Source organism: Macaca nemestrina, chromosome 11 (assembly GCF_043159975.1).
Source record: "Macaca nemestrina isolate mMacNem1 chromosome 11, mMacNem.hap1, whole genome shotgun sequence".
NCBI classification, from domain to species: Eukaryota; Metazoa; Chordata; class Mammalia; order Primates; family Cercopithecidae; genus Macaca; species Macaca nemestrina.
The window spans coordinates 135,813,035-135,827,188 of NC_092135.1; the positions used below are offsets into that span (position 1 = coordinate 135,813,035).

Consider the following 14,154-nt stretch of genomic DNA (forward strand, 5'->3'; position numbering starts at 1 on the left):
TTCCAGAAACAGGGCCATTTTATGAGAAATGCAGACTTGCCCCCGCCCTCATGGGATGCACAGACAGAGGGCAGATGGAAGCTCATCGGGTGACCACACATGGTGTGAAGCCCAGCAGCGGGGGTGTGAGGGGAGGCAAAGGTGCCTCCAGAGAGCTGGAATCCGGAGGTTTGACGGCCCAGGCTTGGGCCATACCCAAGCAGAGTGACTCCACCTGGTGAAGCCAACAGGTCTGGGTCATCCAGGCCCCAGAATCCCACTGGGAACCTGGCGAAGCCACCACGTTTCTGAAACATCCATCAGTAATGTCCCGAGGGGAGCCTGGGTCGATATCTTCCCTTGTGTACTCAGAGAAGACAGGAGCAATGAACTCAGATCTCTGCCCGTTTGAACTAGAAAAACAGCACTATTTTGACTCATGTTTTTTGTTGCACAGAGAGGCAGGGGCAGGGACCAGGTGGAAAAATGGGTCTTGAATTATAAACACCAGAGTTCAAAGATAAGTCATTCAGGCTAAAGTACATATTATTGGATTTATAACCAAAAACTGTCACCCTAATGATGGACTGTGCTATCATTTAAATGTGAAAGAAATTTACCCTTAAAATCAGTGTTTTCTGAGCAGTGTTTGCTATTAGTTTGTGTCTCAAGAGGGACCTCACAAGGATGTTGCTTCGGTGATCCCTTTTTCCACCCAATTCTGGTGTTGCCTGGCTGGACATTGGGGACAGGTTCTTTCTGTACCTGGGCCCTTGAGTAGGGTCTCTCTGGGTACATGAACAGGTGCCACATATTCTTTCTCTAGGAAAATGGACAGGCAGCTGGAACATGGAAAACTTGGCATTTTAGCCTCACCAGGCATCGTGTGTACAGGAGTCTAGATAGTAAACTCCTTTAGACACAATGTTAGAAGTTTGGAATTAATAAAATATTTAATGTGCTCCTTGAAGCATTTGTTTTTGAAAGGAAAATTGACGTAAACTAAACTTCCACAGACGTGTTTTAGAAGTGACTGTTTCCAGATTTTCAGTGATGTCTTTGTATACACTCAGCTGTGACTATAAAATATGACACACATACTTTATAAACCTGTTAGTGTGAAGTTTTCACCCTGACCTGAAATGTTTAGTATCACTCAGAATACGCGAGTCATGAAGCTGCAATGTGTGCAGTGCTGCTGCCCTTCCCATGCAGGAGGCCACTGTCTGCAGGGTCCGGTGCTTTCCCGTCCTGGGCTAGGGTGGGTGAGCAGAGCAGCCTGGACCGCCTGCAGCCACCGTGTCCTCTGGACCCTTCTCTGCACCATGCCCACCTCCTCCAGGTCCCCACACCATGCCGTGCAGTGGCTGTGACAGTGTTTAAAATCCTGTCCTGTCTTAGATTTCTTAGTCATTTTAGGGAGGAGGTGCTGTGCTTTATGTCAAGATGAAACACAACACCTGATTCCTTACCTGGCTCTGCTGGGGCTTAGGAAGGTGGGCTTGTTAAGGTGGGCTCCGCTGCCTGCAGCTTCTGTCCGGGCCTGGCCCTTGCAGCTGCGACACACCGCCATCTGGTGGACGCGAGTGGGGCTGCGTGGCTTTCCACAGGGCTGAACAGTCTTCCTGTGTTTGGGGAAAGCTGACAAATTCCTTTTTCATTCAGAAGACACACACAATGAAATTTACTCTGTGTAAAACAGAGATAGGTTAAACGTTCATTGCCATCGCCTTTCATCAAGAGCTTAATTTTTAATTTTTCTCTGCATGGTCTCTACTTAAAAATATGCCCAGATTTTATTTTGAGTCCGTCACGTTCTTCGGAGCAAGGACTTTTTTAAAATGATAGAAACAGCAAACTATGGTTTTGGGGTTTTTTCCCCTTATTTGATACTTTACAAATTGTAAAAACAATAGATGTAGACGGTTTTCATTAAAACCATGCAGAACAAAGATGTGTTAAAGCCGTGTCCTCCCAAAATCAAAGTGTACGGACCCCCTGTTTGTTCTTTCTCAGCTTTCTTGCAAGAAATACCAGAAAGAAAAAAAGACTTGGGTAGGCCCTTCTTTTACGGGCACAGTTATCTTTGTAGGTAAGTGAATGCGCTCCCTGAGCTTCATTTATTTCTCCACAATATTTATCCATTGCCGACCAGCAGCCAGAAACACTCGTTTTACACCGTGGAGCAAAAATGCCGCAGGCTTTTCAGTGGTAACTTGGCAGCCTATTAAACTGGACTTTCCTATCCCACCAAGAGTTAAACTAGCCTCTTTATTTTCATCTTATTAATATGTGTTCTGCAAACTAACTTATTCTAAGGAATAAAGGCTTTGGGCCCAGGAGATTTAATGAATTTATTCTCCAGGAAACTAAGTGCTAGATAGTTCACATTTCCTTGTTATTTGAAATTTTATTTATTTTATTTTATTTGTTATTTTTTTTTGAGACAGTGTTACACTCTGTCGCCCAGGCTGGATTGCAGTGGCATGATCTCAGCTCACTGCAACCTCCGCCTCCTGGGTTCAAGAGATTCTCCTGCCTCAGCCTCCTGAGTAGCTGGGATGACAGGCGCATGTCACCACACCCAGCTAATTTTTGTAATTTTAGTAGAGGTGGGGTTTCGCCATGTTGGCCCGCTTGGTCTCCAACTCCTGACCTTAAGTGATCTGCCCGCCTCGGCCTCCCAAAGTACTGGGATTACATACACGAGCCACTGCGCCTGGCCTTGAAATTTTGATTTGAAAAACATTTCAGGAATATTTTTATTCCCACGTGAAGAGAAGAGCCACACTTGAATTGCTCCAGTCATCCTCACAACTCCGAACATGGATGCAGGGCTTCTGGGGCTCTGCTGGATGAGATGGTGCCCATCTGATCAGTCTGCCTTGTACCCGTCTGATCAGAGTCTGCCTTGTACCCATCTGATCAGAGTCTGCCTTGGTACCCGTCTGATCAGAGTCTGCCTTGGTACCCGTCTGAGCGGAGTCTGCCTTGTACCCATCTGATCAGTCTGCCTTGTACCCGTCTGATCAGAGTCTGCCTTGTACCCGTCTGATCAGAGTCTGCCTTGGTACCCATCTGATCAGTCTGCCTTGTACCCGTCTGATCAGAGTCTGCCTTGTACCCGTCTGATCAGAGTCTGCCTTGGTACCCATCTGATCAGTCTGCCTTGGTACCCATCTGATCAGTCTGCCTTGTACCCGTCTGATCAGAGTCTGCCTTGTACCCGTCTGATCAGAGTCTGCCTTGGTACCCATCTGATCAGTCTGCCTTGGTACCCGTCTGATCAGAGTCTGCCTTGGTACCCATCTGATCAGTCTGCCTTGGTACCCATCTGATCAGTCTGCCTTGTACCCGTCTGATCAGAGTCTGCCTTGTACCCGTCTGATCAGAGTCTGCCTTGGTACCCATCTGATCAGTCTGCCTTGGTACCCGTCTGATCAGAGTCTGCCTTGGTACCCATCTGATCAGAGTCTGCCTTGGTACTCGTCTGATCAGAGTCTGCCTTGGTACCCATCTGATCGGAGTCTGCCTTGTACCCATCTGATCGGAGTCTGCCTTGGTACCCATCTGATCAGAGTCTGCCTTGTACCTGTCTGATCAGAGTCTGCCTTGTACCCGTCTGATCAGAGTCTGCCTTGGTACCCATCTGATCGGAGTCTGCCTTGGTACCCATCTGATCGGAGTCTGCCTTGGTACCCATCTGATCGGAGTCTGCCTTGTACCCATCTGATCGGAGTCTGCCTTGGTACCCATCTGATCGGAGTCTGCCTTGGTACCCATCTGATCAGAGTCTGCCTTGTACCCGTCTGATCAGAGTCTGCCTTGTACCCGTCTGATCAGAGTCTGCCTTGGTACCCGTCTGATCAGAGTCTGCCTTGGTACCCATCTGATCAGAGTCTGCCTTGGTACCCATCTGATCAGAGTCTGCCTTGTACCCATCTGATCAGAGTCTGCCTTGGTACCCGTCTGATCAGAGTCTGCCTTGGTACCCGTCTGATCAGAGTCTGTCTTGTACCCATCTGATCAGAGTCTGCCTTGGTGCCCGTCTGATCAGAGTCTGTCTTGGTACTCATCTGACCGGAGTTTCCCTTGGTGCCCATCTGATCAGAGTCTGCCTTGGTGCCTCCAAGTACACAGTTAGGCTGATGTGGCATGCACATCTGAAAAAATAACTCTAGGTGTGCATTTTGACACGTCAGCAAATGCAGGTGGTGTGGGCCACAGCTGGAGAGAGCCGTCTTCACTGCAGTATATATAGCTAGGCCACACCCAGCGTGAGAATGGACATCAGGGAGGAGGGCTGTAAGCCCCTGGGATTGTGGACAGCTCCCATGAACACATGGTCTTAAACAGGGCCTTGGGTGGGTCCTTAGCAGCTGTGGCTAAGTGGGCAGAGGGACCACCCCACCACCACCCTGCCCAAAGGGCTTATTTAGCAAAGAGGGGAGAGAGGCCAGCCTGCCCCTGGCTGCATCCTACTGGCCTGAAAGATGTGGCCTCTCTGCCCCCATTTCCGCTCCTGCTCTTGGGACACAGGAGACTGGTTCAATGAGAGTAGAAAGTTTATTTTTGAAGACCCGGGTGTAGGGTGGGTGGGTGAGACCGTGTGATGGCTTTGGGAGCCAGGCCGCAGGGCTTAGCTTGGATCTGTTGAGTAGGAGACCCTTGAACATGGCTACCCTGAGCTAAGCACTGGTCTTCGATTTTGCTTTCTTTTGGATTAACCGAGTATTTTGTGGGATTCCATTTGATCCCTTAACTGGCTGACCAGCTGTGACTCCTGGTTATGTTGTTTTAGTGCTGCTCCAGGTGTCCTTGGAGGAGAAGTTGAAGGTACAAGGAGTTTGCAGGAGGGAAGGTGGTAGTTAGTGAGCCTTCCTGGTGGGGCCGGATGGTGAGGGCAGGGGCATCTGGTCCAGCGTGGACTCGGGCCATAGATGGAAAGTGGTCATTTGGAGGTCACCATCTCTCTGGCACCCTGACCATAGCACCTGTACCCCTGTACTGAGCTGCTGGTCCCCGGCACCAGCGTCTGTGCAGATCAAGTGTTGGTGAGCCGTGGCCTTGGCAGCTCTCCATCAGGATTTCTCAAGCTTCATTCTGAATTATCTCTGTGTGAGCTCACAAGGGTAACTGCAGAGTCCCAGGTCACCGCTCAGATCTGCTGAATCAAGCATATGGTCTGCAGTTGCCGGGCATGTCTTTGGCTGATTTTCTGACAACCAAAGTGAAAAAGTTCTGAGCTACAGGAAGCTGGGTTGAAGACATGATGGGGAAAACGTGATTAGTTGACAGCTTTTCCCAGAGAGTTTGGAGACAAACTCAATCCTGGTAACTTTCCCAGTGGGTTTATGATAAGAACATTCAATGTGCAAAAAAAAAAAAGCAGCACTCCAGGTAATTAATATTTGTTTAAACAACCCTTCCCCACCCTGAGCTCCACAAAAAAAAAAAAAAAAAAAAGGAAAGAGAAAAAAATAAGCCTGTCTTTTGTTGGGTCCTGAGCCAAGAAAGAAGTAACCCACTACCAGCCTCTGCCTCTTGTCCCGAGACATCCTCATGGTGCAGGGCCATCTCCAGGGTCCGTTCCTCATTTGCACCCCCTCTTGTAGTTCCACAGCCTGCTGTGGGTCCCAGTGAGACTCCTACCTGAGGACAGGAGAAGAGGGTCCTCAGGGACGTCCAAATGAGCACAGGAGAAGAAGGGACCTCACAGACGTCCAAGTAGGAGAAGTGGGAAAAGCCAAATTTGGAGGATCCCACTTTTCTGCTTCTAAATTACGAAGGAAGCGAATGTTTTGTTTTTGTGTGTGTGTGTGTGTGTGTGTGTGGTTTTTTTTTTAATCATTAGCCCCTATCTTCATGTTATCCATTTAACGCTTTTAAAGTATTTAATATGTTGTGCATTTTCCTCTACAGGTAGAAGACAGACCAGAAAAAGATTTTACTGAGAAGGTAAGGAATCGTTCATAAACCTAGAGGGTCCCGAAAGTTGTGGATGAAATTGATAAGAAAATATGTTGCTTGGTCTTTTTAATAAAGATGTTCTCCAGTGAGGGAATGGACTGGAAAGCGGCCCACCTAACCTGGCATCACCTCCCTGTAGGTAGGCCACCGGGAGTCCTGTCCAGTGTGCGTTAGACCCTGCAGAGCAGGGAGGCGTTTATGATGGGCCCCACCATGGAGTTTAGGGTTAATCCAGCTGACCACAGAGCATCCAGGAGGTGCCTGGAAATGATCCTCTCCTTATAGCTTAGCATAAGTCCATGAAGAGCTTCCAATTTGGAAATGGAATTAAAGTAACAGTCCTGTGATGTTAGATTTACATGCAGTTTTGGTTTTGTCTAAAATCGCATCTGGGTTAGTCCGTTCTCACACTGCCATAAAGAACTTTCCTAAGACTGGGTAATTGACAAAGAAAAGAGCTTTAATTGACTCCCAGTTCCGCATGGCTGGGGAGACCTCAGGAAACTTACAATCATGGTGAAAAGAGAAGCAGGCACCTTCTTCACAAGGCCACAGGAGAGAGAACATTTGCAGGAGGAACTGTCGAACACTTTCAAAACCGTCAGCTCTCCTGAGAGCCCACTCACTAGTGTGAGAACAGCATGGGGGAAACTGCCCCCGTGATCCAGTCACCTCCCACCAGGTCCCTCCCTCACCCTGTGGGGATTATGGGGATTGTAACTCCAGATGAGATTTGGGTGGGGACACCCATATCAGCATCTGATCCTCTCAACGTTCCAGGGGTCTCGTAACATGCCAGGCCTGTCTGCAGCCACGCTGGCCTCTCTGGGTGGGACTTCTTCTCGGAGAGGCAGCGGAGACACCTCCATCTCCATCGACACCGAGGCATCCATCAGGGAAATCAAGGTGAGATGCTCTCTTCTTACTCACGACTTGAGAGAACCTTTTGTAAAAATCAGTCTTTAGATTAAAAAAAAAAAAGACTTAATTCATAAAGTTCTGGATCTTTCTTCTTGGTCCTATCTCCCTCACCTCCCCTAAAATATGGTGTTCTCCTAACATCAAGACCCAGCTCACATAGTGTCTCCTGCAGGAATCTGATCCTATTCACTGACCCCCCCAGCAGGGCGGACTGTGTGCCGGCCCCTTGCGCCTCTCAGCACCCAGGGCATACCTTAGTGAGAGCACTAGGCACGTTGTGTTGATGCGCTTCGTTGTCTCTGTGTGCTTGTTGTCTCTGTGTGCTTGGTCTGCGTAGACATTCAGTCCACGTGTTTGGACACCATATGGCTTTACCTACTTTCACACAACCTTCCCTGCTAAGTATGTTCCCCTTCGGCCTAGAACATGCCCTTTCCTTTCTCTTTGTAATATGCCTTTAGTAGACCTCATCTTTGTATTTTAATGATTTCTTCTCTCCCGCTGTAGTGTAGGTATTATTCTCTGCTCTATCCTCAGCACCCAGGACAGTGCCAGGCATTTGGTAGCATTCCATGTGTTAGAGAGAAACATGGTGCTATTTGTTAAAGTAACTAGGGACAGTGCATCTGAAAACCTGAAGACTCGAAGGGAAGGTGAGGTGACTAGACCTGTGTCCTCCAGGGAGCAGAACCAAGACAGAAGCAGCTGAAAGGAGCCAGAATTGACTCTGTTTCTGAATTTTCTAGTGCTTTAAACTAAGTTTAAAAGAGAAGCAGCTCCCACTGGGGATGTCTGAGCAGCTGCATGGCCATTTGCCAGGGAGGACAGATAGGGATTTAAGCATCCACCAGAGGTTGGCCGGGGTCACCTTGAAGGTCCTTCCAACACCTATGTTTTATAAGTTTACAAAACCAGAAGAGCCGTTTCCCATATGCCACCCCTGGGCCACCTGCAGCTCCTCATTGCTTTCCATTTTTTTCCTTTTTCTTTTCTTTTCTTTTTTTTTTTTTTTTTTTTGAGACAGAGTTTCACTGTTGTCGTCTAGGCTGGAGTACAGTGGCACACTCTCGGCTGACTGCAACCTCCACTTCCTGGGTTCAAGCGATTCTCCAGCCTCAGCCTCCTGAGTAGCTGGGATTACAGGCGCCTGCCACCATACCCGGCTAATTTTTGTATTTTTAGTGGAGATGAGGTTTCGCCATGTTAGCCAGGCTGGTCTTCAACTCCTGACCTCAGGTGATCCACCCACCTCAACCTCCCAAAGTGCTGGGATTCCAGGCGTGAGCCACTGTGCCTGGCCTGTTGTTTCCCTTTCTACAGCAGACTTGGTGGCAGTCCTGATGTTTCTCTGTCCTTAGGTTGTGCATGCCGTTCATTTGTTCAGGTACTTACTGAGAGGCTGGCTCATGCCAGGTGCTGTTCCAGGCACCAATAATTTGGCAAAGTAGAGACTTGGAGCTCCATAAATGCAGGGGAAAAGTGTTGCTGATTTCTGCCTCTAGCATCTCACTGTATCTTGCAGAGTAGGAACTCCAAGTGCTTGAATGAATTACTAAATAGGAGTTGAAATAACCTGTACCATTTTCAGAAGCTCTATTTTGCCTGTTTTTTAAACTGTGTAAAATCATATGAGATACACCAGGATTGCATAAAATCATGTAAAAATATCATGTGGGATACACCTGAACTTTAATCTTTAAATATTGAAGTTTATTTTCCTTTAACACTTAATAAAAAAGAAAATTGGATGCTCAGACTACCCAAGTAGAAAGTACCCCGAAGTATGAAAGATTTAGGGAGTCACCTGTTTTCCCTTGACATCATCTGCCTTTTCTGCCATTTCCCCCAGGAACTCAACGAGTTAAAGGACCAGATTCAGGATGTAGAAGGCAAATACATGCAGGGGTTGAAAGAGATGAAGGTACCAATTCACAGAAGTGTGGTCTCACCATATTAACCCAACTTCACTTAAAAAAAAACCAAAATCCTAAAGAAGAAATTCAAAGTGCATGCTTACTGTAAAGAGGCTCCAGGTTGTAGAAGAACTCACAATGGCAGGAATGCCGGCATGGGTGTACACTCACCATTTTCCCAAATGCGTTGTTTGAACCAAGACTTGAAAATGTAACTCCCCAGTAGAAAAGGTCACTAACATACTCCCTGACGCATGTCTCGTACTCACCATCCTTCCCCCAGGCTTCAAACCAGTTTCTTATTTCCCATAGGCGTGTACCAGACACTTGAAGAAGGTTTGGTTTTCTTCACTTTTTGTAGTAGCTGTATACAAAAATGCTTAGGTTGATTTGCTTCTCAAAATATCTGATGTCTACTAATAAGGCCATCCTCACATGCCACACTTTTGAAACATCCCAGTTATTTGCGTCCTGTAAAATGCTGCTAATTGAAGTAAAGACTGACTGTGGCATTGGCTTTCTTGGAGCATGTGCACACTGCTTTTAGAGTGTGCAGTGACTTCATTGCACCAGCCAGGAGATGGGGTTGCCCTGTTCCTTGACAGTAAGGTGAGCACTCAGTGACTGTCTTCATTAGGCAGCAGCAGATTGTGGATCTGGAAGTAGGTGGCAAATCTGTTACTCCCTTTTCAGCCCCCTAGAAAGTACCTGAGAGATCGTCTGAATTTAATATCAAAGGGCACCAGACAGAGGAGGTGACATCAGTCATGACTAATTCATTATCTTCATATCTGTCACCTTTCCTGAAAGGGGGAAAAATAAGACTCTGGCTTTCAATTCATGCGAAAAAGGGAGCCCCTTGGCCAGGTGCAGTGGCTCACGCCTGTAATTCCACACTTTGGGAGGCCGAGGCGGGTGCATCACCTGAGGTCAGGAGTTTGAGACCAGCCTGGCCAATATGGTAAAACCCCGTTTCTACTAAAAATATAAAAATTAGCTGGGTGTGGTGGCGCACACCTGTAATCCCAGCTACTTGGGAGGCTGAGTCAGGAGAATCACTTGAACCCGGGAGGTGGAGGCTGCAGTGAGCCGAGATTGTGCCACTGCACTCCAGCCTGGGTGACAGAGTGAGACATTGTCTCAAAAAAAAAAAAAAAGCTGGTGGGGAGCCACTGAAGCAACCAGAGACCCACTGGTCCCACCTGAAACAGCTGTCCTGGTGTGGAGGTGCAGAGCTAGACCAGCACTGGTCCCTCCAGCCCCCTCGTAGCCTCTGCTGCACCTGAACAGGCAGCTCCTGCCTCTGCCTCTAGCTCTGCACGTATGTGCCCTGACGGTTCTGCTCTCTCTGTTCTGGAATCGCCTTAGCCTCCTCATGTTGGGGACCTGCAAGGGTGTGAGGCAAGTGAGGGCATTGCCATGCATATTTTACAGGCCTCTTTCTCTGGACCGTCCTTCAAAGGGAATGATGTCTTTCCAGGACCTGCCCAGTGAGATCTGCATGCCATTTTCCTATGAGTCAAAAATCTGAAATCACTACTGCTCCTTTCCTGATTCATAAGCCAGAGTAGGGCTGGTTGGCGGTCACTGTGGCTCGTGGCCCTGAGTAATTATCTCAGCCATCACACACTGGCTCTTTCACAGGGGCTGGTCACATGCCTCTAGTGATTCTTCAGAAATCTGTCGAACAGCCTGACATCCAGCCCTAAGACACCATGCTGGGAGGATTCCCCAGCTACTGAGTGGAGCCAGAGACTCTGCTGCCTCTGTGACAACATCCCTTTCCATACTGGTGTCTCGTTTGTTCTAATGAGTGTGTACATTGCTTTTACTAGCGAATTTTCTGAGCAATGAGAATTTGACCAAATTGAAAAGGGGAATTTCCATGCATTTGAAGTTGCCATGTGTTTCTTCCTCTGATCCATTTGCTCTAAGAAATATAGTCTAAGTTTAGGACTGAGGGTTTTTTTTAACTGAATACTGAATGATTCTTTGTTTTGATTTTTTTTATTGCAATTTCAAAAATATGACCTGCTTTCCACAGGACTCTCTAGCAGAAGTTGAAGAGAAATATAAGAAGGCTATGGTTTCCAATGCTCAGCTAGACAATGAAAAGACGAACTTCATGTACCAGGTTGATACCCTAAAAGATATGTTGCTGGAGCTTGAAGAACAGCTGGCTGAATCTAGGCGGCAGTACGAAGAGAAAAACAAAGTAAGCATTAGTATGATGCAGAATATTAGGATAGGCTGGATGCAGTGGCCTGTAATCCCAGTACTTCGGGAGGCCAAGGTGGGAGGATTACTTGAGCCCAAGAGTTCGAGACCAGCCTGGGCAACATGGCGAGACATCATTTCTAAAAAAATTAAAACAATTAGCCAGGTGGCATATGCCTGTAGTCCCAGCTGCTTGGGAGGCTGAGGTGGGAGGATCACTTGAGTCCAGAAGGTTGAGGCTGTGATGAGCTGTGTTGACACCACTGCAGTCCAGCTTGGGCAACAGAGAAGACCCTGTCTCAAAAAAAAAAAAAAGGGAGTGGTAGGGGTGTGTGTGTGTGTGTGTGTGTGTGTGTGTGTGTGTGTGTGTGTGTGTTTATATGTATGTGTGGATATATAATCGTGTGTATGTATGTATATATAATGTATAATTTACATTATGTATTTTTGTATTTTTAAACAATGGCTCTCCAGTTATCCAGGAAATCCAAACATCTGAGAATAAAAGTACCATACTCTTTGCCAAGTGACTTGAAATATTGATACATATAATTTCAACATGTAAACTAGAGACAGTTTTTCTAGGAGAACATGTAAGCTGAAATCAAACTGAAAAAACACACCTATGAAAGAGCCACCATGCTCCAATAAGGTGCGATCAGATGCCTCAGGATTTTCCTGTTAATATGTATTTTCTGATTTTTATTTTATTCTCTCTTAACACCATAGAGAAATAGTTATGAGTATCAAAGATTTTAAGAAAATTATATTATTTCCTGCTGATTGGGAAAAGATACAGTTACTCCACTGAAGAATTAAATATATCATCAAGCTCAGAGAAAGACAGTCTTATTTGAGCTTTCAGTAAGAACCACTGGAACTAGTTTGTTGGTAGCTGATATCAGATATAATTTCTAGCGTGAGTCTCAAGCATGAGTCACGTGTTAAGATAAGTAATGACAGCGGACTGATTCCATGAAGGCTGGGCTCGGATGTTCTTTAGATAGAAAGCAAGGAATACTTTTTTCATATTTTTAGGAATTGTCCAATTTTTCGGAGATTCTGAGAGAAACAGAAAATGTAATGTGTGGGTGGTGGTGGTGTTGTTGTTTTTAACTGGCTGATATCCTCTAAATCCAAAGGGTTAAAACCGAGGTACCCTTGATAACCCTCAGGCCTGCTTCTTTGACTGCTATAGAATTGAGTTGGAAGCTGAAGATTTTACCCCAGAGTTCCTGATAGCTGAACTCTGAAAGAGGGGAGAAGCTTTTCACAAGACTGATGTCATGTGGGAACAGAGGAGTGGAGAGCACATCCCAACCCCCCTCGGGTGGGGGCCTGTAATGCATTTGCACGCCTCCTGGAATGCTGTCGTTAGGCATCATTCAGTGGACTGAGAACTCTCGAGTCTCACTCCAGAGAAGTTGGATGGTGCTAGAATGCTGTCCCGAGATGGACACAGGGGCTATGCAAAGCCCCACAGGAGGGCCCTTGTCATAACCAGGAGGGCACCAGCCACCCCAAGCTAAAGGAAGTGGGTGAACAGAAGTGCTAGGGTGAGCAGAAGCTCAGGCCAGATCCCATCTCAGATCACCCGCCTGACAGGTCTAGGGAAGGGGCGTCCTGCAGGCCTGTTAGCTGTCAGCAAAGTGAGTTGGGTCCCAGGCCATCACCAGGGAAGGCGCTGCTGTGACCGGGCAGGAAAACAGCAGAGCCGAGCTGCCAGCTTCCTGGACTGAGCCTCGGGAGGGGAGGCGGGGCCTGAGGAGCAGCTAGGTTTTGCAGGCTCTTCACTTGCTCCCCCAAACTATCCTGTTTTGTCCCTTAAGGGGCAGCCCCCCGAAGCACAGAGCTGACCACCAGATGTTCATGAGAGATGCTTAAGTAGGCCATATTTATCTCCTTTTTATCCCAAAGAGTCTTCCTTGTCATATTTCAGCAGGGGCCATTTTATGGTAAGTCCTTGCAGTGCTGTGGAAGGCATCAGGCTCCCTGGGGGGGCCCTTCCTTGGCTCTTGCTTCACTGTAGATAAGAAATCAGGAAATCCTTGTTGATTGTATCAACTCGTCAGGTTAATTTGACAGTAAGTCATCAGGCATCATCTGTAAAGTCCAGAGGAATCTGTTCGTGTTGTTTCAAAGGCCGTGAAGTCCAGGCGCAGTGGCTCATGTCTATAATCCCAACAGTTTGGGAGGCTGGGGCAGGTGGATCGCTTGAGGTCAGGAGTTTGAGACCAGTTTGACCAACATGGTGAAACCCTGTCTCTACCAAAAATACAAAAATTAGCCAGGCCTGGGGGTGGGCGCCTGTAATCCCAGCTACTTGGGAGGCTGAGGCAGGAAAATCACTTGAACCCGGGAGGCGGAGCTTGCAGTGAACTGAGATCGCAACACTGCACTCCAGCCTGGGTGACAGAGTGAGACTCCCTCTCAAAATATATATATAAATAAAAAACCAAATAAAAGACCTTGAAGATTGTGATGACCTAGGAGCAGGTGATTTGTTCCAGAGAAACTATCAATCGTGAGAACCTGAACTGGCATGCCAGAAACATGGGATTCCACTGCTTCAGTGCTGTTTTTCTCCTTTACAGGAATTTGAAAGGGAAAAACACGCCCACAGTATACTGCAATTTCAGTTTGCGGAAGTCAAGGAGGCCCTGAAGCAAAGAGAGGAAATGCTCGAGGTAGGTAGCATTCTCCTGCTTTTCCTTTCCTTTTTTCCCTTTGGAGCATTTTGTCAGACCATGACTATCTTAGCTTAGGCTGCAGTAATGAAATACCATACACAGCATGGCTTAAACAACAGAAATTAATTTTCTCACAATTCTGGAGGCTGGGAGTCCAAGATCAAGGTTGGGTTCAGGTGAGGCCTCTCTTCCTGGCCTGCAGACAGCCACCTTCTTGCTGTATCCTTCCTCAAATGGTGGAGAAAAAGCAATCTCTCTGATGTCTCTTCATATAAGGACACTAATGCTATTTGATCAGGACCCCACTCTTATGACCTCATTTAACCTTAATTACTTCTTAAAGACCCTATCTCCAAATACAGCCACATTGGGCATTAGGGCTTCAACAGATGAATTTAGAGGGACACCGTTCATTCATGGCAATTACTAAAGTTTTCAGTTTTCTTAAAACTGAGAGTTTAGGC

General features: G+C 47.0%; 1 protein-coding gene across 37 annotated transcripts in view; it reads left to right on the forward strand.

Annotated features, from left to right (window-relative positions):
* LOC105473834 (LRR binding FLII interacting protein 1) overlaps nucleotides 1–14,154 on the forward strand; it is a 170,549-nt gene that overhangs the window by 125,396 nt on the left and 30,999 nt on the right. For 30 of the 37 annotated variants that reach the window (XM_011727948.2, XM_011727947.3, XM_071073671.1 and 27 more), the window contains 5 exons: nucleotides 5,902–5,937; nucleotides 6,730–6,855; nucleotides 8,720–8,791; nucleotides 10,828–10,998; nucleotides 13,595–13,687. In XM_011727948.2, the coding sequence (XP_011726250.1) occupies nucleotides 5,902–5,937; nucleotides 6,730–6,855; nucleotides 8,720–8,791; nucleotides 10,828–10,998; nucleotides 13,595–13,687 (498 nt within the window). The remainder of the gene's footprint in view (nucleotides 1–5,901; nucleotides 5,938–6,729; nucleotides 6,856–8,719; nucleotides 8,792–10,827; nucleotides 10,999–13,594; nucleotides 13,688–14,154) is intronic. The other 7 variants (XM_071073662.1, XM_071073666.1, XM_011727939.3 and 4 more) reach the window with 1 other exon arrangement.